This window comes from Uncinocarpus reesii, genomic scaffold (assembly GCF_000003515.1).
Source record: "Uncinocarpus reesii 1704 scaffold_5 genomic scaffold, whole genome shotgun sequence".
NCBI classification, from domain to species: domain Eukaryota; kingdom Fungi; phylum Ascomycota; class Eurotiomycetes; order Onygenales; family Onygenaceae; genus Uncinocarpus; species Uncinocarpus reesii.
In genome coordinates this window covers 1,414,622-1,436,740 of record NW_003052496.1, presented here as the reverse complement: position 1 = coordinate 1,436,740, position 22,119 = coordinate 1,414,622, and the positions used below count along the sequence as shown (strand labels likewise).

Here is a 22,119-nt window from a genome sequence, read left to right as displayed (position 1 = left end):
GCCTCGGTTCCAAGCATCATCCGTCTCAGGGGATTGCTAGAGAAATACTTGATATATCCGGGTATTCTCGCCGCTCGTTTTGTCTAGAAAAAGCATCCCATCTTCGCCCGGACCTTTGGAAGAAGAAGAAGAAGAAAAAATAAAGCCAAAATAAAAAAAGTTCCGCTGAAAATACAATAAGTCGAGGCCATATCGAAATCTGGCTTGCCGTTCCTTCACTAAAGAAATATTGACGATCTCCGTCCGAATCTCGATCTGAATTTGCAAACCATCCGCATACTACGCCTGTTTTTTGATTGCTTTTCGTTCCGTCGGCGTCTCGACTCCTTGCGAAATCTGTGTTTGCCTCAATTCTCGTCCCAGGTTAGTGTTGGAAAGGATTCTCGTTCAAGGCCAACCTTTTCGGAAGCATATGCTAACAATTGCAGTCTTCCCATTATGATACTCAGAGATCTCTCAGCCACAAACATGGGCCGTGGTGCTTATGATACGACAGGCGTTCCGAAGCCTCAACAGCCGCCGAAACCACGGTAACCGATCGATTCCAAAGCCAATCGTGCAGCGTCCAAAATACACCAAATTTTTTTATAATTACCCATTCAGCTTCACTTTCGACGCCATTCCTTTGATGCGGCACAATCCGCAGAAGAACCCTTTCAGCCATACCGAACGGAACGCAATTGGTCGAGCCATGCGTGATGTTCCCTTTTTGCCTTTGCCGGTGCTTTCTTCTTCAGCGCTGCCTTCGATTGTGCCGATCAGCCAAAAAAAAGACTTCCCATGCGGACACCCAGGAGTTCGCACCACCTGGATTACGCCTACTAATACCTTTTCCTGCAAACACCCCGACTAATAATACGCCCCTACCCTTGCGCCCTCTCTCGTCCTTCGCTACGTCCTCGTGCACCTTTTGTCGAACGATCATATCTCGATTTCGTTGCTTCTTTGTTTCTTGTGATACCAGAATGACCCATTCATATTGTTCCGGCGTTTAAAAACATAGACGGTTGGGGGCTGTTTGTCATTTTTTTTTTCCTCCCTGATTCCCTTTGATGGCATATACCAGCAAGATTTATTAGACTCCATTTTGACTTCGCGGTCATTTCTCTTCTTGTGTTCTAAAAAATCCTCCCTTTTCCCCCTTCTCACCCAATTTTTTCAGCGACTTTTTTTAATCCTGTTGGTGCTTTATATTCTGTACAACGCTAGTGGCAATGTGGGTGTGAGCGAAAATCATCGATCAGGCGCTAGGAATTGCTGACTTCCCTTGTTTCCAGCCTTTTCCGGGTGAGGTGTCGGTGCCTCGGTATTCTGCATTGCTTTCTTCATTTGTATCGGGTCCTTTGTGTTATTTTTGTGAAGATACGTATTGACGATTCCCCTTTTTTGAAAATCGGAGCAGGATCTCCTTATGTCCCTTGGTAGAATGTCTCCTAGTATATCCCCTTTTTCCTTCTTCTTTCTATGTGGGCATATCGGTTTTCCTTTTTTCGGGGCTGCACTTGGTACTGACGACAATGTGACTGCCTGATTTATCATCTTACCATGTTTATTCATCCATCGTAAGGCGTCCTCTATTTAATCTCCGCTCATGTGTAACCCAGCAGCCACGCCGAGCTTCACACGACTGTTTCGGGCCTTTGAAACAGGCACTTTAGCATTCGGGGGACGGGAAGATGGGTGTATCCTGGAGGCCATGTGCATATAATACACACATGGTATGCCCCAACCCCACCGGTCCCTTGGTCCTTTTGTAGCCTTGTTCCACCACAACCTTGAGGAACACAAAATGGAATCCGGAACTCCTTGGGCTTGGCATGGAAATATACGGTCACGTGATGCATCGCTCGGCAACCGTCGTCATCGCCCGACAGCGCGGCTATGCTAGTCCCAATCCGGCAAGGCTCCATCATTGCCGCCAACCTCCACATCTTCTGAGTCGCAGGCGGTCTTCATCGCTGCATTGATTCCACTCAACACGTCTTCATGACCCGTTATCCTTATATCTTTGTAATCATTAAAGACCTCTAAACCTGGGGATTGCTGCGTTATTGAGCGTCCTCGCTGCCGTTTAAGGACAATCGTTTTCAAACTTCTATTGTTTATTCAGCGTCCTCATTCTAGTGACCTTCTTTTAAACACGACTCGCACTCGAGTAACTAACAGAAGTCGACATATTCTTCGGTCACGGAACCATTGGCATTTGCTTTGCTTCAAATCCTTTTCATACCAGTTTCTCCCCTTTCGTGAACAACGATGTCAGATCCAACGGCAACTCCTGGCCCCAAGCCATCTAGCAGCGTCAAGCTGGTTCTACTTGGTGAAGCTGCTGTTGGAAAGGTATGTTGACGCCTTAGAGTCCAAGAGGCTTGCTACCGAAATGGCTGATCTGGGATGTAACTTAGTCCTCGCTCGTCCTTCGATTTGTTAATGATGACTTCCAAGAGAACAAGGAGCCGACCATCGGTGGTACGTACTATGCGCCCTTTCAGATACTCCCCCTATCTAACGCTCAATCTGTTTGATACAGCTGCCTTTCTGACGCAGAAATGCTCTCTCCCCACGCGTACAATCAAGTTTGAAATCTGGGATACCGCAGGCCAAGAACGTTTCGCTTCCCTCGCGCCAATGTACTATCGAAACGCACAAGCTGCCCTCGTCGTCTACGACCTCACTAAGCCTTCTTCCCTCACGAAAGCGAAACATTGGGTCGCCGAACTCCAACGACAGGCAAGCCCGGGCATAGTTATCGCGCTGGTTGGCAATAAGCTCGATCTCACAAATGATGGAAACGGAGAGGGTCCGCCGTCTGCCAACGACACCGCGGAAGCAGCAGAATCTTCATCAGCGGATGGTGGTGATGAGGAAGAGAATCCGGGTGAACAGGCTACTACACCTGGCGATGCAAGAAAGATTTCTACGCAGGAAGCGAGCTCATATGCAGATGAAGAGGGCCTCTTATTCTTCGAAACGAGCGCCAAGACAGGTGTTAATGTTGCAGAGGTTTTCACGGCTATCGCAAACGCCATCCCAGAAACCAGTCTCAAGCCTCCCAGAGGAGCAGGTGGCGCTGGTGCTGGTCAGACCAATTTAGGATCCGGAAGACCAGGGGAAGATGCGCGAGTCAACCTTCGAGAGCGCGGTGCAGCTACTGCAAAGGAAGGCTGTGCTTGTTGATTTGCTCTATTTCATTTTGCCTGGTGTGACCGCCTTGCTTTCGTCGCATGTATCAATGGATCCCATGCCTGCACTTTTGCTGTTTACTGGCGTGATAAGGCGGGTATTTTTACACATTGTCCTCCATTGGCCTTTTGTCCTGTTCGATAAGGATAGAAGAGCTGCATTATGAATGATATGTTCACCATTGAGTTACCTGGAACCTGTAATGGGTGATGGTTTTTTTATATCCGTCTGATGTCTTGCTGAACACCGCACAGGACCCAAACAGCTAATACGTCATAGGAGGTTCTCTTATTTGTCTTTTAATAAAGGCCAGAGATACATATTTTTCGTGCAATCAACTTGATAGTCAAAATCAATGAGCCAAAAATTCCTACCGAACGTGGAGGACCCTGAATTGCATTACCTGAAAAAAATAAATAAATATATACTTATACAAATGTGCCGTACTCCTCTTCAAACAACTTCATCCCCCCAAAGCCACGCAGAAGCAGAAAAGAAATTGAAAACCAATTTAAGAAATTTCAAACGGTTTAAATTCAAAAATCAGCACAAAAAATGCAAAGGTAGTTACTAATAACAAGAAGAGCTCTGTCATACAGATGAAACAAGAAGGTAAAGAAGAAGATTAGCACCAACGCGCAACTTTTTCTTCCAGCCCTAAAAAAAATACACAATTCGACTTGCAAAAACAGCGTATAGTTTCTGGGCAAATTAAGCACAATAGACCACGCGTAAAAGACATCCAGTTCACTGGATCGAGTATACCTCACCAGTGTACCAGGGTATCAGGATCGCCGCCACCCCTCCACAAATGTTGCCTTGCACATTGTGAATTATTTTGCTGACCAGGGCTTGCTTTGACCGGTATTATGATATATTCGCCTTGTAAATCTTCGTCCAACGGCCATCATCTCCGCGATGCCCTAGAATCTATATCCAAAGCATCCCCCGCATCAATCCATCCGTACACCATGCCATTAGCAAGATTCGCTGCCGTCCAAATCAGCGCCCATCCTACCGCTCCCTCAATGCCCACTCCATTGATCGTCCCCACAAGCTGGACAACCGTGTTAGCAAAGGTCATTGCAGCCAAGGATATTGTTCGGGCAGTCAACGTCTTTCTTTTCGCAGGCAGAGGAGCCCAATGCTTTCGATGCAAAGACGTCACGAATAACTCCCCTTGGCGCTTCACGTACTCCGGTCCCTCATCCTCCGCATGAGGCTGGCCAATAGAGCTAACGAACAGGAAGTCCCGTGCAGCATAACCGGCAGGCAAGAGACTGACAAACATGGGTATAAGCCCTTTCGCGCCCTCGTATGCGGCTTGAATACTAGGTAGACCCTCAAAATGGGTAACGAGAAATGTGGGTAGCCAGGTCGCAAAGCTCAGGTAGAGTGCGACTGTGTAAATGGCCGCCGAGACGAGAGAAGTGTAAATTGCGGTTGGGCGATCGGTGAGGACGGGGCGTTCAAATGAAGTTGTTAGAGAGTGGATGCGATTGGTGCGTCGGAAGTAGAAGAACGGCAACGTGGTGGAGATGGTATTGATGGCGGCGACTGTAAGGATAGTCGTCGGTCGAAGGCCGTAGAAGCTGTAGAGAAGGACGTACGTCGGGAGATTGATGAGTCCAACGAAGCTGGTTATATCGCGAGCTGGGAAATTCAGTTTCAATTAGCAACTTCTACCGTGTGTTTTGAGCTGTTGACGAAATGCGGGAAAATGCTGGAGCTCACCGTCATATCCCAGCGCCCACGCCGTTCCAATCTCTAGCACACGCCATCCCAGCAATGCCGCAACATACACCCACGAATCCAAATGCTTACTCGTCCACGCAAGATCACCCTGCGTGATCGGCACACTCAGGGAGAACAGCAACGTGCTCAACCCCAGACTGCACGCTGTCACAGCGACGAATTCAAGAAAGGAGCGGGCAGTGGAGTCCCATATATGCCTTTCCTCTAGAACTGAGGTCTTCTTGGCCACTGATTTGCGCCTTCGGGGACTTGGGCCCGTGGTCGACGTTGCCGTGGCTGATTTCCGGCCCATTATTAGTTTTGGTGCAATAGACAGGGACTGGAGTGAGAGGAATTGGGAATAGAACTGATTTCGGACAGATAGGCAAGGAGAGCAAAAGAATCAGGGCAGTTTCAGTCCATTGACAAGCAGTGATATAGAGTACAGCATTGAGAAGCGTGGATGGGTATAAGCTGGTCTTGTTTTGATCAACAGCGGGATTGCGCCGGAGCGAAGTGATGTCACTGTTTGTCTGATTCCCTGGCTGCTGATTGGCTGAGCTTAATGGAGCTTCAATGCTTACATAAACACACAGTTAACTAGTTAACGTTATTTGATACGAGGCAGTTGTCACTCAAAATGTTTGATCCGTTATTATTATGGCGAAGTTCATGAAGAAATGGTCTCATAATACATACAAAACCGCAACCAGGCGAATCCAGATATAATAGAAATATAAAAGAATGTCGAAAAATAGAAAATGAGCCAGAGAGACAGGGGGCCAAAAGATGTTGCAGTGAAGCACGTCTCTATCAATCATCGTCTTCGTTCTCCGTCTCCGGCTTGACCACGCCGATTTCCAACGTTCCACTCTCCCTGCCCTTGTGGTCACGCATGACGGCCTTGAACTTACCGTTGTGCCAAAAATCCTTGACGGTAACTTCACGGGTTCTCCCCAAACTTTCAATATCAGAGATCCGGTCCAGTGTGGCTTCGAGGTGTTCGTTAAATCCAGGCTCGGAGCAAATTTCTCGAAACGCACGTTGCATGGGGACCGAATCAGCACGCACCATTGCCCTGGAGTCAATAGTAAATATATTGTCATGGTCGTAGCTTTGAATAAAATCTGCTCTGGTCATCACTTGGCGGGCTTTGTGGAGTGGCATTTCTGGGAGAATATGTCCATTTTCGGCGTCATATGTATGCTCCATTTCTTCTTCCATATCGACAAGGGCCTTGGCTAGTACCATTGCAGCAGACTTGGTTCATTTGGTCAATTCCGTTTTAACGCGCCGGCGTGGGACATGGGAACATGGACTTACGGAATATTTCTGCTCATCCATAACGTCGTCGTCCATTTCGGCGCCCAATATCCAGCATTTGTTCAAAAACCAGGTCTTCTCGGCCTGGCAAATCGCGTCGCATGCTTTGATCATATCCGGCATTTTGGCCACTCGATTCAAAAAGGTTAATCTACCGCCAACTTTGTCATATACTTCTTCTAGCACGCTCCTGGGAGTGTCCTCGTTGCGGTATTTCGCACGAAACTGATACAACGCCCTTATTGCTTTGTCTTTCGGAAGATCAGGGACTGGAATGACCTCCATTCGAGAGGCATAGCGCTTAAGACGCTCGTAGACCCAGTAATCATCACTGTTGAAAACTTGAAGGCGGCATGTTAGAGGAAATTCCACTGATAACCACTCCCGGTGAAATCAAAGAGCTCACCTATTGTCACAAGATTGCTTGCAGCCCACTGTTCAGCCCGCTGCTGCAACATCTCTAAAAGATCTCTTCCGTCATCATCGTCACTAACCAGATGGGTGCTATTGATTATCACGATTAGAGGCGTCTTGCTGGTTTTTCTTCTCCGTAAGGCGACCTTTTCCATTTTATTAAGAGCGCGCTCAATGTCGAGGAGTGCAGTTGTATCGCGTGGCCCTCTGATGCTGAAAAGGCTACCAATGTAGCTAAAGGGAAAATTTAGCATCCACGAGAAGTATTGTCTTTTAAGTAGATAAGAAACCTACTCCTCGTGATATTCAAAATCCAGTGCCTTTCCTAACCTGACCCGAAAGATTTCGAGGTCTGCATGAGCTTCGAACATGGCCACTCCGGCGCCATCAATTTTTCGCATTGCATCAAGGATCATGGAAGTCTTGCCGGTTCCCTTCTCCCCGATTAAAAGAAAATAGCGACCTTTGATGGTGCCGTTGATGATATTATCCACTTTGACCTGCTCTTCACGTTGAATCCAATGTCTTGTGTCGCTTCCTTCAGTTCCCATTGAGGGAGCAACCCCGGCGACTTCCAGTACAGGATCACCGGGGTTGAATGCATTGTCCATCTTCTTAAGAACCAAGAACTTGTAGTACTTGTAATAAGAATAGCCCGCAAGTCTGCATATCGAAAGTTAGAGACGGAATACAAATCTCTGCTGAGACAGCAGTTTTCTTACCCTAAGACGGCAATTGAAGCGAACGTTGTCGCAGCAGATTCAAACATGCGCAGGCCAGTAGATTTCAAAGTAGGGCCATCATCTTTGGACTCCCTTTCCGATACGTCTGGCGTCTCTTGTCCGGGTTGCGGAGGGCCTCCAGGGTTGAGGTCTTGAGAGCCATATTGGCGAATTCGAGGCACTGCCCACGGCGCATAGACCGGCGGGATGATATTTCTTCTTAGGCCAAAGACAACCCTTGTGCGAAACAAGCCCAATGGCATAATGGGTCTTTGGACATGAGCTGATAAATTAGATTATTGCTACAACAACTAGAATTCTAACTTCCTGCTTGAACCGGGAAAGGGGGTATCGAACAACTCCGCCGGACACAGCGCCAACGGAAAACCAGGAGAGAAGGAAAACAAAAGAGTGACGATGGCCCAGCTGCTGGACTGCACTTGGTTCCAAATGAATGTGTTGAGCGAGAAACAATTCTGTGCTGTTTTGAAGCAAAACGATCAGTGCTTTTTTGAAACTGCCAGCCACTCCAGCTGCGCCACGCCCCATCCCGATCCAGCGCTCACGTGGTTGATAAGATCGGAAATACCTCCGAATCTGATAAGCATCTTCCCGATGCCGCTGTGTCTTCTTAACTGTGTTGATTCTTCCATGAGCATGCCCTTCTTGCATCAAGGCCCTTGAGAAGCCTTCTTATCCTGTTGGAGACCCGTTTATCTTATCGGCTTGGCGCTGATATTCAGCAAGGCCCCGACGGCTCGGCAATCCTCGCACGTTCCGTTCCCCACACTTCTGTGGATGCATGGATGCTTGAATATTCGTGCTACAGCGGAGGAGCATGTCCAGCGGTGCATGTCTCGACTGCATGGAAAGGGACAGGTCAACGATGCTGGCTCCTGTCCAGTTGATTCATCGTGATCGGCGTTCAAGGACTATGCAGTATTAACGGACAAGGATGCTATATGAACCCTCGACAGGGGGCTATTCGCTTGTCAAACTTCACCTTGAACGCTCTAATGTAGCAGCAGAAATTTTCACTCTGTATTGACCACGTTTCGAATGCATCAAGCTCCTGTGATTGCACATTGATTAGATTTAACCCGTATCCCTGAGTTCTAGATGCGATAGATCCGCGCCCTGCTCCAGGACCACCGCTTGAGGCGGCCCCAAGAGCTGGCCATATTTGGAGAAATTGGTCAAGAAATCCCCAACTCTGTGCGGCGGCTCTTCCAGTAGAGTTGTTCTACCATTGATAGAATTGGCGACAAGAGGTAAATACCGGTTCTCAAACAAATGGACGAACAGCGGCCGCTGGCAATTTCAGATGGCATGGGGTTTGCAGAAGCATGTCAATTAGATTCTCTGCATAACCCCAGTAACCATGCTTGAAATGATTCTTTCAGTACCCGTTTATTCGCGGCACGATTGGCTAGTATGCTTTGATCTCACAATTTATCGAGGGACCAGCTTGAGCCGATACTACTCTGTATGCTGCCTCTTGGATAGTCGGCAGTCATGTGCCGGGTTCTCCCCCAGAATCCGCACTTCGCAGCTGACCGTGGCTTCAAAAAGGCTTAAATAACCAGCAGGCTTGATCCACTGCCGTTGCTCGAACACGCAAATGAAAACCCTTCTCCGCCTCTTCGTCCTGCAGCCAGAGTTTCGCCTTGGGGGCTCGGTGAGTGATTCCTGTGCCGAGCGATCCCCATTCCCCCCGACCGGCGGGTGACTAAGCCCGTGTTAAGGAAATTCCGGCTCCGTAAAATTTTCTCCCCCGGGATCATCCAGATTCCAGTATTTTTTGCGGATTCGAAAGCAAAATCTGAATTTGTCCTCGTTAAATTGGATCGGTAGACTGATATCTCTTTTCAATTTCCCTTCTTTAATGTGCCTGATTTGTGCTTTGTGCTCTATGAATCATTGTTGACCTCAACACCCTTTCGTCATTCATTCGTGGATCTTGGAAGGGAAGCTTACTTTTGCATCGTTTTTGACTGGAGCAGCGAGAATCATTTTGTGCTTCTTAATTTTTGGTTAAATCGTCCTAATGGAAATGGAGCAACATAATGGAGACACTGCACACCCAAAAGGTATGCAATTGTATCTTTCCAGTACAATTGAATTGTTTTCGCCTCTTCATACTGACTGTTCGCCTCAGAGGTGTCGGACCAAACTAATCCTTCGAACGAGGTAACCGAACTGGCCAACGGAAACCATGAAGGGGAACAAGAGGCTAAGCAGAATGGAGGAGGTTTGTATGACCAAAATCCAATGTTATACGGCACGGATCTAACCTGTCTTTTATTAGAAGCTCCGGGACTTTTCCAGATCACTGTGAAACTGCCGCATGAGCCATACAAAATCCAGGTTATGGTTAGTCCACTGCCAGTCGAAGCCGATGTGGATGTCGATTAACTGATATGCGTGCAGGTATCGAACCAGGAACAGGTTCAAGATGTCCGCCAATCGATCGTGGAGCTACCCGGGACTTTCCAATACACCAGCTTCCACCTGGAGTATCAGGGAACCAGGATAAACGACTATGTTGAGCTGTCTGAGGTCAAAGACCTTAAGCCTGATGCCGAGGTAATCTTGGTGGAGGATCCATATACCGAGAAGGAGGCTCGAATGCATGTCGTGCGGATCAGGGAATTGATTGGCGCTGCTGGAGATCGGGTTGACAGCCTGCAAGGAATCTGCGCGGGCCTATCTCTTCACGATTCGGTTGCCGCTGGTGACGAATTGGCAGACGATATCTCCTCAAAGGCGGACTCCGCTAATGGTGCTGCGGATCATGCACTCGTTGGCTACGAGGTCACTGGCCCAGCTAACCTTCGGACTGTGCTTCCACGCAAGCAAGCGCCATCTCCCAAGACTGTCAAGTCTATCTCTCTCTCGCCCTGGAACCCTCCGCCATACCACCTCCGGCAGCGGGGCCATCTGCTCTACCTTCAAATCACCACCAACGAGGGCGAGCAATATCAAATCACATCCCATGTCTCCGGGTTCTTTGTCAACAAGTGTTCTAATAGCAAGTTTGACCCGTTCCCGCGGACTGCCCCTAAGAATTATACCGCCCATTCACTGCTCACGTTAATTTCGCTTATTTCGCCATCCTTCGACAATGCTTTCCAGGCTTTGCAAGAGTTCAATAACAAAAAGGATCTCTTGACTACATTCCCCTTCCAGAATTCGATACCACACAACCCCTGGCTTGTTCCTCCCACAACCAGTTTAGCGACTGCTCACCAATCCGACATCACTAGACCCCAGGAAAACTTCTTGATTGGTGGTATCGACAACTCCGAGACTCTGCGAGACTGGAATGAAGAATTCCAGACCACTCGAGAACTTCCCCGTGACACCGTGCAGGACAAGGTTTTCAGGGAGAGACTGACTTCGAAACTATTCGCCGACTACAACGATGCTGCAGCTCGAGGAGCGGTTCTGGTTGCACGTGGCGAAGTGGCTCCTTTGAACCCCACGGAGGGTAGAGACGCCCAGATTTTTGTCTATAATAATATATTTTTCTCTTTTGGAGCCGATGGCGTTGGTACCTTCGCATCCGAGGGCGGTGATGAGGCTGCCCGTGTTGCCGTGGCCAAGGATGTAATGGGTGTTAAGGCAGTCAATCAGCTGGACATTACGGGACTGTTTACTCCGGGCACTATTGTAGTTGACTACCTTGGAAAACGTGTAGTCGGCCAGAGTATCGTTCCCGGTATCTTCAAGCAGCGAGAACCCGGAGAGCACCAGATCGACTACGGTGGTGTTGACGGCAAGGACGTTATCGCGAAACACGAGGGTTTCACTCCGGTCTTTGAAAAGCTTTCGAAGGCATTGAAGGTCAAGAGTCATCCCGTCTGGGACAAAGAGGGCAAACGACATGAATTGGAGGGCAGCGTCGAAACAAAGGGCCTCCTTGGCACTGACGGCCGTAAGTACGTGTTGGATCTCTATCGCATCACTCCTTTGGACATCTTTTGGGCCGAAGATGCCGATAATCACGAGCCGTACCCGCACCGCATGTCAGTTCTTCGTTTAGAATTGGTAGAGGCTTATTGGAGAGCTAAGATGGCTCAGTACGTCAAAGAGGAAGTTGAGAAGCGCAGAAAGGCGAAGAAGGAAATGGAAGAGAAGGCTGAAGAGAATAAGACTAGCGGAGAGACTGGCGATTCACCTGAGAATGGTGAACCAGCAAAGGAGGGCGCTGGAGCAGACCAGGAGCGGGTCGATATTTCCAACTTCAAGCTGGCCCTGAATCCTGATGCCTTCAGTGGCCAAGTACCCCAGACAGAAGAGGAGAAGGAGGAGTGGGCGCGAGATGAGAAGGAGGTTCGCGATGCTTGTGACTATTTGAGGTCGAAGGTATTGCCCGAACTGGTCCAAGACCTTCATGATGGCGACGTTGGGTTCCCAATGGATGGTCAATCTTTGAGCCAGCTTCTTCACAAACGCGGCATCAACATTCGATATCTCGGAAAACTGGCGGAATTGGCGAAGGAGAAGGGAAGCAGACTCCATGCTTTGACTGCCCTGATGATCCAAGACATGGTTGCGCGTGCATTCAAGCATATTGCTAACCGCTATCTTCGACGCCTACCTTCGGTATTTGCAGCTTCTTGCATTGCGCATTTGCTCAATTGCTTGCTCGGAACCGAAGTGAATTCCAAGCCTCGCCCAGAAATGGATGAATCTCTCCGTGCGATTTATCCTGATGGCGACTTTTCGTTTGAGCAAGTTACACCCACTTCGCTCAAGAGCGAAATCGAGAAGCAAATCCAAATCCGATACCGCTTTACTCTCGATGCCGACTGGACTTCTTCGTTAAGGCATCTCCAACTCCTCCGCGATATCTCCCTCAGACTTGGACTTCAGCTTGGCGCTAAAGACTATGCTTTTGACCGGTCTCAGATTAAGAGCCAAGAGCATTCCCCCGTTTCCAACGGCACTCGGGCATCTGAAGAAGGTGGCAAGAAGAAAAAGAAGAAGGGCGGTGATCAAGCCTCTCCAAGGCTGGCTCAGAGTCCGGCCCCAGCTGTTACTTTTGTTCCCGAGGATATCTTGAATATCGTTCCGATTGTCAAGGATGCGGCGCCTAGAAGCGCACTTGCCGAAGAGGCTCTCGAAGCGGGTCGCATTTCCTTGATGCAAAACCAGAAGGAGCTTGGGCAGGAGTTAATCTTAGAGTCCCTCTCGCTACATGAGCAGATTTATGGCATTCTTCACCCTGAAGTTGCGAAACTTTATCATCAGCTTTCGATGTTGTACTACCAAACGGATGACAAGGATGCCGCGGTGGAGCTTGCGCGAAAGGCTGTCATCGTTACGGAACGGACTATGGGAGTTGATTCTGCGGATGCTATTTTGAGCTATCTCAACCTCAGTTTGTTCGAGCACGGAACCGGAAATACCAAGATTGCCTTGGTGTACATCCGCCATGCATTGGAGTTGTGGAAGATCATCTATGGCCCCAACCACCCAGACTCTATCACAACAATGAATAACGCTGCCGTCATGCTTCAGCACCTCAAGATGTATCCTGACTCCCGAAAATGGTTCGAGGCATCTCTTGCCGTTTGCGAAGAGCTGTTTGGCAGACAGTCCGTGAATACTGCCACCATCCTATTCCAACTCGCCCAAGCCCTGGCTTTGGACCAAGATTCGAAAGCGGCCGTGAATCGTATGCGTGATGCCTACAACATCTTCCTGAACGAGCTCGGTCCGGAGGATCGCAACACCAAGGAGGCTGAAAGCTGGCTCGAACAGCTGACACAGAACGCCGTATACATCGCCAAGCATGCCAAAGATATTCAGGCTCGCCGTCGTCGCCTGGCCAACCTTCCGACTCGTCTTGGGACCAAACCTCAGCCTCAAGTTGGACAAACCACAGCTGAAATGTCGAATGCAACGGAGGCCCGGGGTAGCTCGTCTCTCGACCCCCGGAGCATTGATGAATTGTTAAAGTTCATTGAGGGCGGAGAATCTAGCGCTCCACGCACCAAGCAGAAGAAGCGCGCCGCTGCTCGTAACCCTAAACTCCGGGGCACGAAACAATCCGCAATGAAGGCATCTTCTTAATAACCGAACGTCTATGCCCTGAAGTTGAAAGGGACTTGCACCAGTTTCCATTTTAAGATTATGTTTCATGAACAATGAATCCATTCAATTTTGAAATGATTTCGTTGAGTTGATATCTGAATGAGTGTCTTGGGGGTCAATCTTGCTCGTCCTGGGCGGAAAGGACTGGAGCTAGTCGGGAACTTTGGGAATTGTATATATCTCTACTCTACTCGATCATGGCCTAGCCTTGTACTTTTCTATGTATGAATATGTCAAAAGTCAGCATGGCAAGGTTTTGGGTTTGGGGCTGTTGGGTTTCTTTTTTTCTTGCTCAGTCTCTTTTTTTGTATATAGCTGTCTATGTACTTGGACAAAATGCTTACAACTGTATTATTATCGCTATTGAGCCAACGGGGATCCCTGCTCATATTATTCTATTCTGTAAATACTTCAAGCTGCTGAATATCCATTCCAGTCTCAAGCTTTCATCTCATCGTTGCCTGAAAGATTACGTAACCTCCATTCCCGATCACGTGGTGTTTGCTTTGTTTGGTGTTGGTGTTTATCCTTTTGGGGAATCCAACTGCTGAGAAAACATCCAAACTGCATGCTGTTAACGAGGATGCTGGACAGCATGGATATTTACATTCAATAGGCATAAGCATTTGGGCTACTATGCCACTGGTTTATTTGACTATATAACTATTATCTTTCATGCTAGTTTATTGCTTATGATCCCTCGAGCTGCCCCGATCGAGGCAGTTTCGGGGGTTGCAGCTCTAAAGGGAATCGTCTGTTTCTACTTGATATGCCCATTGGGATTTTTGGATAGATTCTACGCTGCCTTTGGAAGATGGGATCAAACCCTCCGCCGGTCCGTTCGAAACCGACAACTTCAAAGCCGCCCGCGACTTCGAAATGGTGCAACCGCGCGTTACGACCTCTGACCTCGGCGATCCTGCGTCTGGAGAAACACTGTAGGACGGCCTCTATACAGCCAGACGAACTGGTGCCCAAATCAGCCGACAATCCTCTGAACGGGTCGAGGTCGAAAAAGGATGGCGGCCGGACAAGCGGTGGGACGGGGGCGTCAGACTCCGAGTCTGCAAGAGACGATCCGACCTGGATACCGGGAAATGCTGGTGCTGGACGCAAGCGAGTGAAACATAAATATTCTAGCCATAAGGAAAGCTCAAGGGGCAACCCAAAAAGCCGATTGAGGCGGTCGATTCGGAGCCCTGAGGCGGAAAAATTGCAGCCTGGCGAGTTCACTGTTGCCACACCGTTGATTTTGGGAAAGAAAAAATGTGCTGTTGAGGAAAATCGGCACTTTGGAACGACTTGCCAGGTAGTAGAGCCACGATTGAACGAAGCAGCGCCTCCGAACCCCCTGAAGAATAAATCGATCCGCAACGGTTATCCAGCACATATACCTGTGGCTGATATAGACGTGTACGGCGACCCATCATACATTTCAATGGTGGGCGGAATACTCAATGCATTTGATACATTTCTTAAAATTACTTCGATAGAACAAAACCCCCATCAGGTTAATCGCGCGCCTTCCCTACTCTCTATGGCTTTAAACAAAACATCGGAATACATTTTTCACGAGCAAGCCCGCCTAGACAATGCGGAAGATAATAAGGAGGATATAGATGTGGCGGATATTTTCTTCACGGAGTTGGAGGATACCTATGCCGCCTCAGACCAAGGGTGGAGGCCCCTGAGAGCACTTGTGCGTGCGCATGGCATCCGTTTGGTTTGCGAAACTATCCGAAAGAGATTGATACATCCGCGGCTCGGCCGGCATATTATTTCGAAAATACTCGAGATACCTGCGAAGGATGCGGCAAATGCAGTTTTGGAAGCCTTACTGTCTGTTGTTCCGGCATTACCACCTCCTAAATCATTGGATAGCGCGCTTCTTGTCGAACAATTACATGTTTGGTCATTGGGTATCTACATGAGAGACGCGCCCAGTTTGACGGTGTTTTCCCGCGAGATTTCACATCTCTTGCTTCGTGGCGTTGTTCCAGCGGAATGGATGGCGACAACTTCGATGAAATCGTATCTGGTGGACGCTATTCAGTCAACTGTATCCAACGATGAGCATTCTGCAGCTTCTGTTAAGTTTCTTATGGCTGTGCTGCAGGCGTCTTTAGCACCGACGAGGCCTACTGAGAATTCGCCGGCAAATCTAGACCCGCGAACAGCGCCCAGTTTTGCGCCTACATCCCAATTAAATCGAGAAGGGTTACGTTCGACGGAAAATACAAGCGACCAGATGCGTGCCAACAATAAACTTATAGCTGATGCGTTGAACAATACTATTTGCAGTATACTTACGGTTTTGTGTAGTGCACACGTTGCTCGTTTTCGAAGCACACCGTCCACCGACTCGCCTATGTGGCACATCGTCACCTATCTGTCCACTGTCGCGCAAAGATGCACAGCGAACGGGAAGCTGGACAAGAGAAAGGATAGCTTGGGCGCCCAACAAATTCGAATAGGATATATTCTAATCGCACAATACTTACTTGAACACATTGATCCCCCAGGAAGTGCTTCGAAAGATAGATGGGAAGCCGCGCCAGGGCTTCTAAACGGTATTGAACACTTAATCCGGCTCAGCCCCAATCGAAACGAGCTTCTAACGGGATTCTCGTCTTTTTTTCTCCAAGTGGCTCGTTGTCTGAGCCGGGGAGAAGGAGAGGATGGGTTTACAACTATCAAATCATTAACCACGCTTTTTGAATCGTCAAGGCTTCGAGCATATCCGGCCTTTCGCGCTTCTCTGGCCAAGATAGCGGTGGATTTAGCGCTCAATTTTGCCGAAACTACTTGTTTACGCTGTCATCACGAATGGGCTAGCGACCTTCAGGAAAGGGTGGCTGATCTTGATCTTGATGATAAGGGGCTGGAACCCCTCACTCCTTCGTTGTGCTTTACGACCACCGCATTTCGGTGGGAAGACGGGATTGGAGAGTGGGTTGCCAGGACCCCTTGCGTGAATCGCAATACTTTCAATCGGGGAAATAGTCTCAAGGGCCCTCACCAGCCGCGGAACCTATCAAATGAGAAAGTTGTCAAATCTTCTACCACGAGTGACGACAGTGATAGTGAGTATGATAGTATGAGTGACTCCGGCTCTACTGCTGGTAGGTCGGAATCCAGCGTGATATCGTCGAGTTGTTCGCCTCCATTACTCTCACGAAAAAGGAAATTTGGCTCGAATAGCTGCGGGTTTACGGCCGACGACCATATTGATGTGATATCCGGCACAACGCCTACTATGAAGCGGTGGCGGAACAAGAACCGTAGTCGATGGGACGTTTATGTTGATCTCACAGATGGAAAAGTCCGTGGCCCGGTGACGAGAAATCAATGTGCGCTACAGGAAAGCAAGAAAACGAATAACAAAGCTCGAGCCATTGCTGTTTCTGTTGCGGTGCCGCCGGTCAATCCACTAAAGCGTGTTGATTTCGAAGTCGTCATCCACGTCAACAAAAGCGCCTTAACTCCAACTCCAATAGCATTTAGCGATATCGAAGAAGAAAATGACGTGAAGGAAGCAGAAGAAGAAACAGAAAAAGGGGAGGAGGAGGATGATGATGTTATCAGCGCAAGTGGTCCAACACTCTCTCAACGTTTCCGAGACGACAAACGCCGCCTTTCACATCTAGTACCTGTACCACAGCCTAAAGCCTATGCGCGTCGCCGTTCTTCTGCAAGACTAGCTGTAAAGAATCAGCAGAGGAAGGTTATACCTTGCTCCGACTGCGAGGATTCTAGCGATGACGAATTGAGCTTTCTTTGAATACACATTTGGAATTTGGAGTTTGTTCACGGCTGAGGCGTGTATACTATTTTATTGTTCTTTTTTTGCAGTGATACCCATTGTTTGGCTAGAGATTATAGATTCCACGATGGACTTTTTTGATTATTGTGTGCCCGCTTTGGGACTATTTGGTTCTTCAAGCAAATTTTGTATTATCAAAGACCATGGGGATGATACCAGGTCGTACTCGAAGAACCCTTTCATCACTACAATACTTGTTATGCTACACGGTCAGTCATTCATGCATTCTCAATATACTATTTTCCTGCATCGCCTTTCATTCCAGCCTGGACCCATGCCCTTGTTTCGGCGGCCTTCTTCTCCATCGCTTCCTTATCCTTCATATCCTCCTTGATAGTGTGTCTGGTCGGAACATGCCTTCCCTTCTCAACCCCTTCACGCTGCAAAAGTCTCTCCTCCCAGGCCTTCAGGTGCGGGAATTCATCGATATCGACACCGGACCAACCAGCGCTGGAAACCCACCCCCAGCAAGCAATGTCGGCGATGGAAATATGATCGCCAACCAGGTAACCAGACTTGGATTTGGCGAGATGTCCGTCCACCACGCCATAAAGGCGTCGAGTCTCGTTGACGTAGCGGTTGACACCGTACTCAATGCGTTCGGGTGCGTAGCGGACGAAGTGATTTGCTTGGCCTGGTATCGTTTTGTTAGCAATCATGTAACTAGCCTTGGGACAAGATCCTGGCCCCACGGTTGCTGATTACTGCAAGCGGGCGCTCCTGATGATGGGACGGAGAAAAGCGACTAACCCTGCATAGGCCCAAGCCCGCCCATCTGGAAATGTAACCAATTGTTCACCTCGTATGCCTCCCTGCTTCCCTTGGGATACGATATCTTATGATCTTTATCATACTGCTCGACCAGATACTGCAGAATGCTCCCAGACTCCCAAACGTTTATAGTCTTGCCGTCCGAAAACGTATCGGTGATGGCGGGAATGCGGCCGTTTGGATTAATCTCCAGGAACCAGGGCTCCTTCTGGGTCTGTTTCTTCAAGTCAATGGCATACACCTTGTACGGAAGTCTAGTTTTGCGCCAGGGGAGTATCTATTAGCATGATGAACTGTTATAACTATCGCCAACGATAAAGGGGACGAAAATGGAAGCAGAGCGTACCCCAACTCCTCCAGCGCAATGGAGATCTTGATGCCATTCGGCGTGCCCGTCGTGTAGAGTGTGATATTCGGCTCTCTAGCGGCCATTGTGGACAGTTTTTGAACTTGGATGTGCTTGAGGCTCTGTGAGAGACGTTGAAGCATTTAACTACTTAGTAGGAAAGTAGGGCGAGAGCAGTAAAGACGGTTGAGAATAGAGCTCTCTGGTCGATGGACTATATATACTTTCATCACCCAACTCTCCGAAGCCCTTAATAACCAACATCATCAGAGCGGGGCCAGAAGGGAACTCCGTCATCATCGTGGATTTCTAATCCATCGGCGCGTGCTCCCTCCGAGCCGGCGAGTGAACTCCGCGTAATCGAAGCAGCAATTAACTAGTTAGTTATTCAAGCTCTCTGAACTAAATATCAAAACGAAGCATAACCTCCTATTTACCTTTCAAAGCAATGAATATGTACTTGCGAGCTTACTACAAAATATACAATCGAATATGTACCCTAAACCACCAATCTCTTAAATAAAAGAAATATAAAGCAATGAAAACAAACTATGATCCAGAGAAACCCGTCACCAACATATAAGAGTGTGGAGAAACAATACAAGGAAGCGACTCTACCAAGTAAAGCATTCTTCCACAAAATCAATATGAGTTGGCGATTGCCTCTCCCGACAAGCTTTTCGGACATCGTCGCTCAAACTCCCCGTGCCGCAGACGAGCACTCCCATGGCGCCGACTTGGTTTTCAATCTCACCGTCAAGCACTGTTCCAATGTCGGGCTTTCCGGGATACATCTGCACTGTGCGGCTAGGGCTTTGAATTTCTTTCATATTCCGTGGCCTGGTGATGAAGAGCATTACCCGGAGAACCTCGCGCCGGCGATCCATGTTTAAGATGCTGGTCATCCATGACCTGACCCACTCAAGATGATCGGAAGACTGGATTATCCAGACAAGTGTCACCCGTCGTGCAGCGACCGTACCGTTTGCAAAGCCCTCAACAAGGTGCCGCACATAGGGTATCTGATGCGTGATGCCGACGCCAGCAGTGACAAGAAGGACTGTCCCCGTACGAATCGAGAACATGTTCCGTCCCATATGGTCCTTCAACTAGGGCTCGCAGGGTGAGGTGGCCATCCACATTCTGGCAAGCGCGATCATACAGCTTACTCGTTAGACCCGTTCTCCGTCGGACAAGGAGAGAAACAGTAGGTCTTTTCAGCGTGAGAGCATCTTGCTTCGTGCTAACGAGACTTTCCCCATCAACAAGAGACTCTTCAGTGTCGCTCCACGCAGCCGTAAATGGATGAGACATCCACAATCCAATCCCTGGAAGGTAAAGATAGAGATGCTGGCCCGGCTTAAAGAGCCACGGCCGCACCATTCTCAATGTGATGCGCATAGCATCACCTGGCAATATTTCGACAGTCGCAGTAGTTCCGCCTTTGCCCAGATTGAGATAGGCTAGCCGAATAAAACGTATGGCTCTCTGATTCTTAGTTAGCCAGGATTTACCAGCTTCATAAGATGGTAAGCTACCTCGAGGACCCAGAAAATGAGAGCAGCGTTCAAGTACCGACGTTGTGAAAAATGTTTTAGGTGCTGCCACAAAAATGCGAACGTCAAGATCACGAACAGGATGTGAAGATGTAAGAAAATTTCGTAAAAAGCGTGCCGTATAACAGAGGGGGAATGAAGTAAAATGACGAGAAATATGACCATGGACTTATTACTAGTCAGCTTTTAATCGTTATGTATATGATGTTTAGCTCTCTTACAATGAATCCCGTCCTAATAAGTTCGCTGTGCACGATCGCTGCCGAAACAGAAGGCCAGCCCGCTAAGTGACCGGTTAGAACTTGGGCAAACCCGTCTCTATCAATGCTCAAGGATGCACTCACAGGTATGCACTTTATCTACCATCCACGCAATGACATGGACAACAGCCTCTACTACCATTATTCGACCAAGCCAACGGTGGAGTAGATTCCACGTATCAAAAGAGACATCCAGCAATTGAATCAAAGGATTGTTTCTTCCCGCCATAAGCACCAGAGGAATGATGTTAGCCACTGCAATGGTGCCGGTGCGCGCTCGAACAGCAGCCAGAAGCTCTCCCTCAGCGGCCCCAAATGGTATAGTAACGCAGCATAGTGTGACATTCATTGCAACGATTCCAATCAGCAGTGCGGCTTGGAAACGGGTTGGAAGAGTACCAAAATTGATAGCAGCTGACAATCGAAATTCGCGATTATGCCGAACGTGAAATAAAGGTGCATAGATAATATGCTTTTTCAACCACGACCAGTAAGGGTCCGACCTAACGAAATATTTCTGCGCGTCATTGTTTAAACCTGCTAGCCGTCTGAGGTGTGCCGAAAAAACGAAAGCTGACCGCCCATATGAGGAAAAAGAAGAGGACGCATCCTCCAGTAAGTATCATCAACCTCCCAAACTTATCACTTAGTATGCTAGCTTCTGTCAATGTTTTCGAGCCTCCGCTCCAGGCTCTAGTGGGCCTTACAAACGAAGGCGAGTCAAATTTGCCAGGGGATGGGTCGGGTTGCAAATCTGCATTAGCGAACGCAACGAAGGAGAGCAGCAACATCTGTTTAAGCATCTTGATTGGGAGTAAACAGCACGCCGCTTCGCGATATGGAAGAGAAACTGGAATGGATACACGGAACGTAGATATAATTGTCCCAAACACTCCGGTGAGATTGTAAAGAAGCTTTCTGCAATTCGGCTCCAATATCAGCAGCCAAATATAACAGACGGTTGCAAAAGGGCAATAAAGATCTGCAAGGTACTGGGCATGGTTCGAAAGCTCATTCAAATGAGGCCATGAGGTCGAATGAGGGTGTGCAAAATTGGGAGATCTCGGTACTGGCAATCAAGATAGCCCGACACGTAAGACGAAGGCCTGCAAACCAATAGCGGGAACTAAGCCGGTATAATAATCAGGCTTCGAACACCGGGAAGGCGATTGTGTCAACTATAGGCGTATTAAGACAATCGTCTAGACGGTTCTAGAGGTCAGGGGCCTTTTCGTAAAAGTTGGAAGACAGCAGCGTATCCGCGGGTGCGCCAATATTTGCTGAATAGCGCTCTGTGTCAGCGAGGGTCGACGATTAAATGAGCGTTGAGAGAGGCAGGAGAATCGACAGCAAGCACAGCGAGAAAAATTAATAAATAAAAAGCGAGTGACAAAAAGAAACTACGTCTGAGGTATTCATTCAACGATAGTGGAATGGGATTGAGAGAACCGACACAGGCCACGGCGAACCCTGTGGAAACGGGCGAAGCTCAGCGATCAATTGCTTGTTTCGCTGAGATGGTCACTCATCAGGACAGGATAGAGATTCTCCCCAGTCCTTACTTCAATGAATCATGGGAATAAGATAACAGTCTCTGTCGCCCATTTAAGGAAAAAGGAGGCTCCCAGGAAAGGACTGGATTGTTTCTACCTGGGGTAGCAGGGTTGATGCCAGGCTATCCATGCTGTATTTGCAGGGCGAGGGGCGAGAGATCTCCCGAGTCGAATGCTGGAGATCGAGTTCAAGCCCGTGAGCCTGTTATTCTCCCAATCCAGACGATCTTCACATGCAGGTTTTTCGAGGGGCACTTTCAACGCCAGCTTATGTATGTCTGACCTCGAAACGCCGATGCCAGTATGAAGTCAACTCGGCTAACTGGCAACGA

The 22,119-nt window shown here is 48.5% G+C and overlaps 7 protein-coding genes across 7 annotated transcripts; 3 read left to right on the top strand and 4 right to left on the bottom strand.

The window, feature by feature from the left end:
* Positions 1–2,256: 2,256 nt before the first annotated feature.
* On the top strand, positions 2,257–3,177 carry UREG_07522 (vacuolar protein sorting-associated protein 21; the record flags this gene model as incomplete). The annotated part of the gene is made up of 3 exons (XM_002582703.1): positions 2,257–2,340; positions 2,406–2,469; positions 2,531–3,177. The coding sequence occupies 3 exons, from the start codon at positions 2,257–2,259 to the stop codon at positions 3,175–3,177; spliced, it is 795 nt and encodes a 264-aa protein (XP_002582749.1).
* Positions 3,178–4,090: 913 nt separating this feature from the next.
* Positions 4,091–5,230, bottom strand: UREG_07521 (uncharacterized protein; the record flags this gene model as incomplete). The annotated part of the gene is made up of 2 exons (XM_002582702.1): positions 4,091–4,836; positions 4,918–5,230. 2 exons carry the CDS (start codon positions 5,228–5,230, stop codon positions 4,091–4,093), a joined length of 1,059 nt encoding a protein of 352 aa, XP_002582748.1.
* A 500-nt stretch (positions 5,231–5,730) lies between these two features.
* Positions 5,731–7,639, bottom strand: UREG_07520 (uncharacterized protein; the record flags this gene model as incomplete). Its single annotated transcript, XM_002582701.1, has 5 exons — positions 5,731–6,177; positions 6,241–6,581; positions 6,647–6,888; positions 6,949–7,317; positions 7,377–7,639. The coding sequence occupies 5 exons, from the start codon at positions 7,637–7,639 to the stop codon at positions 5,731–5,733; spliced, it is 1,662 nt and encodes a 553-aa protein (XP_002582747.1).
* A 1,784-nt stretch (positions 7,640–9,423) lies between these two features.
* On the top strand, positions 9,424–13,457 carry UREG_07519 (uncharacterized protein; the record flags this gene model as incomplete). The annotated part of the gene is made up of 4 exons (XM_002582700.1): positions 9,424–9,466; positions 9,535–9,627; positions 9,685–9,749; positions 9,807–13,457. The coding sequence occupies 4 exons, from the start codon at positions 9,424–9,426 to the stop codon at positions 13,455–13,457; spliced, it is 3,852 nt and encodes a 1,283-aa protein (XP_002582746.1).
* An 835-nt stretch (positions 13,458–14,292) lies between these two features.
* On the top strand, positions 14,293–17,259 carry UREG_07518 (uncharacterized protein; the record flags this gene model as incomplete). The annotated part of the gene is made up of 1 exon (XM_002582699.1): positions 14,293–17,259. One exon carries the CDS (start codon positions 14,293–14,295, stop codon positions 17,257–17,259), a length of 2,967 nt encoding a protein of 988 aa, XP_002582745.1.
* A 278-nt stretch (positions 17,260–17,537) lies between these two features.
* Positions 17,538–18,504, bottom strand: UREG_07517 (uncharacterized protein; the record flags this gene model as incomplete). The annotated part of the gene is made up of 3 exons (XM_002582698.1): positions 17,538–17,935; positions 18,052–18,326; positions 18,419–18,504. 3 exons carry the CDS (start codon positions 18,502–18,504, stop codon positions 17,538–17,540), a joined length of 759 nt encoding a protein of 252 aa, XP_002582744.1.
* A 528-nt stretch (positions 18,505–19,032) lies between these two features.
* UREG_07516 (uncharacterized protein) lies at positions 19,033–21,037 on the bottom strand (the record flags this gene model as incomplete). Its single annotated transcript, XM_002582697.1, has 5 exons — positions 19,033–19,478; positions 19,588–19,906; positions 20,196–20,257; positions 20,319–20,751; positions 20,942–21,037. The coding sequence occupies 5 exons, from the start codon at positions 21,035–21,037 to the stop codon at positions 19,033–19,035; spliced, it is 1,356 nt and encodes a 451-aa protein (XP_002582743.1).
* Between the last annotated feature and the right edge of the window lie 1,082 nt (positions 21,038–22,119).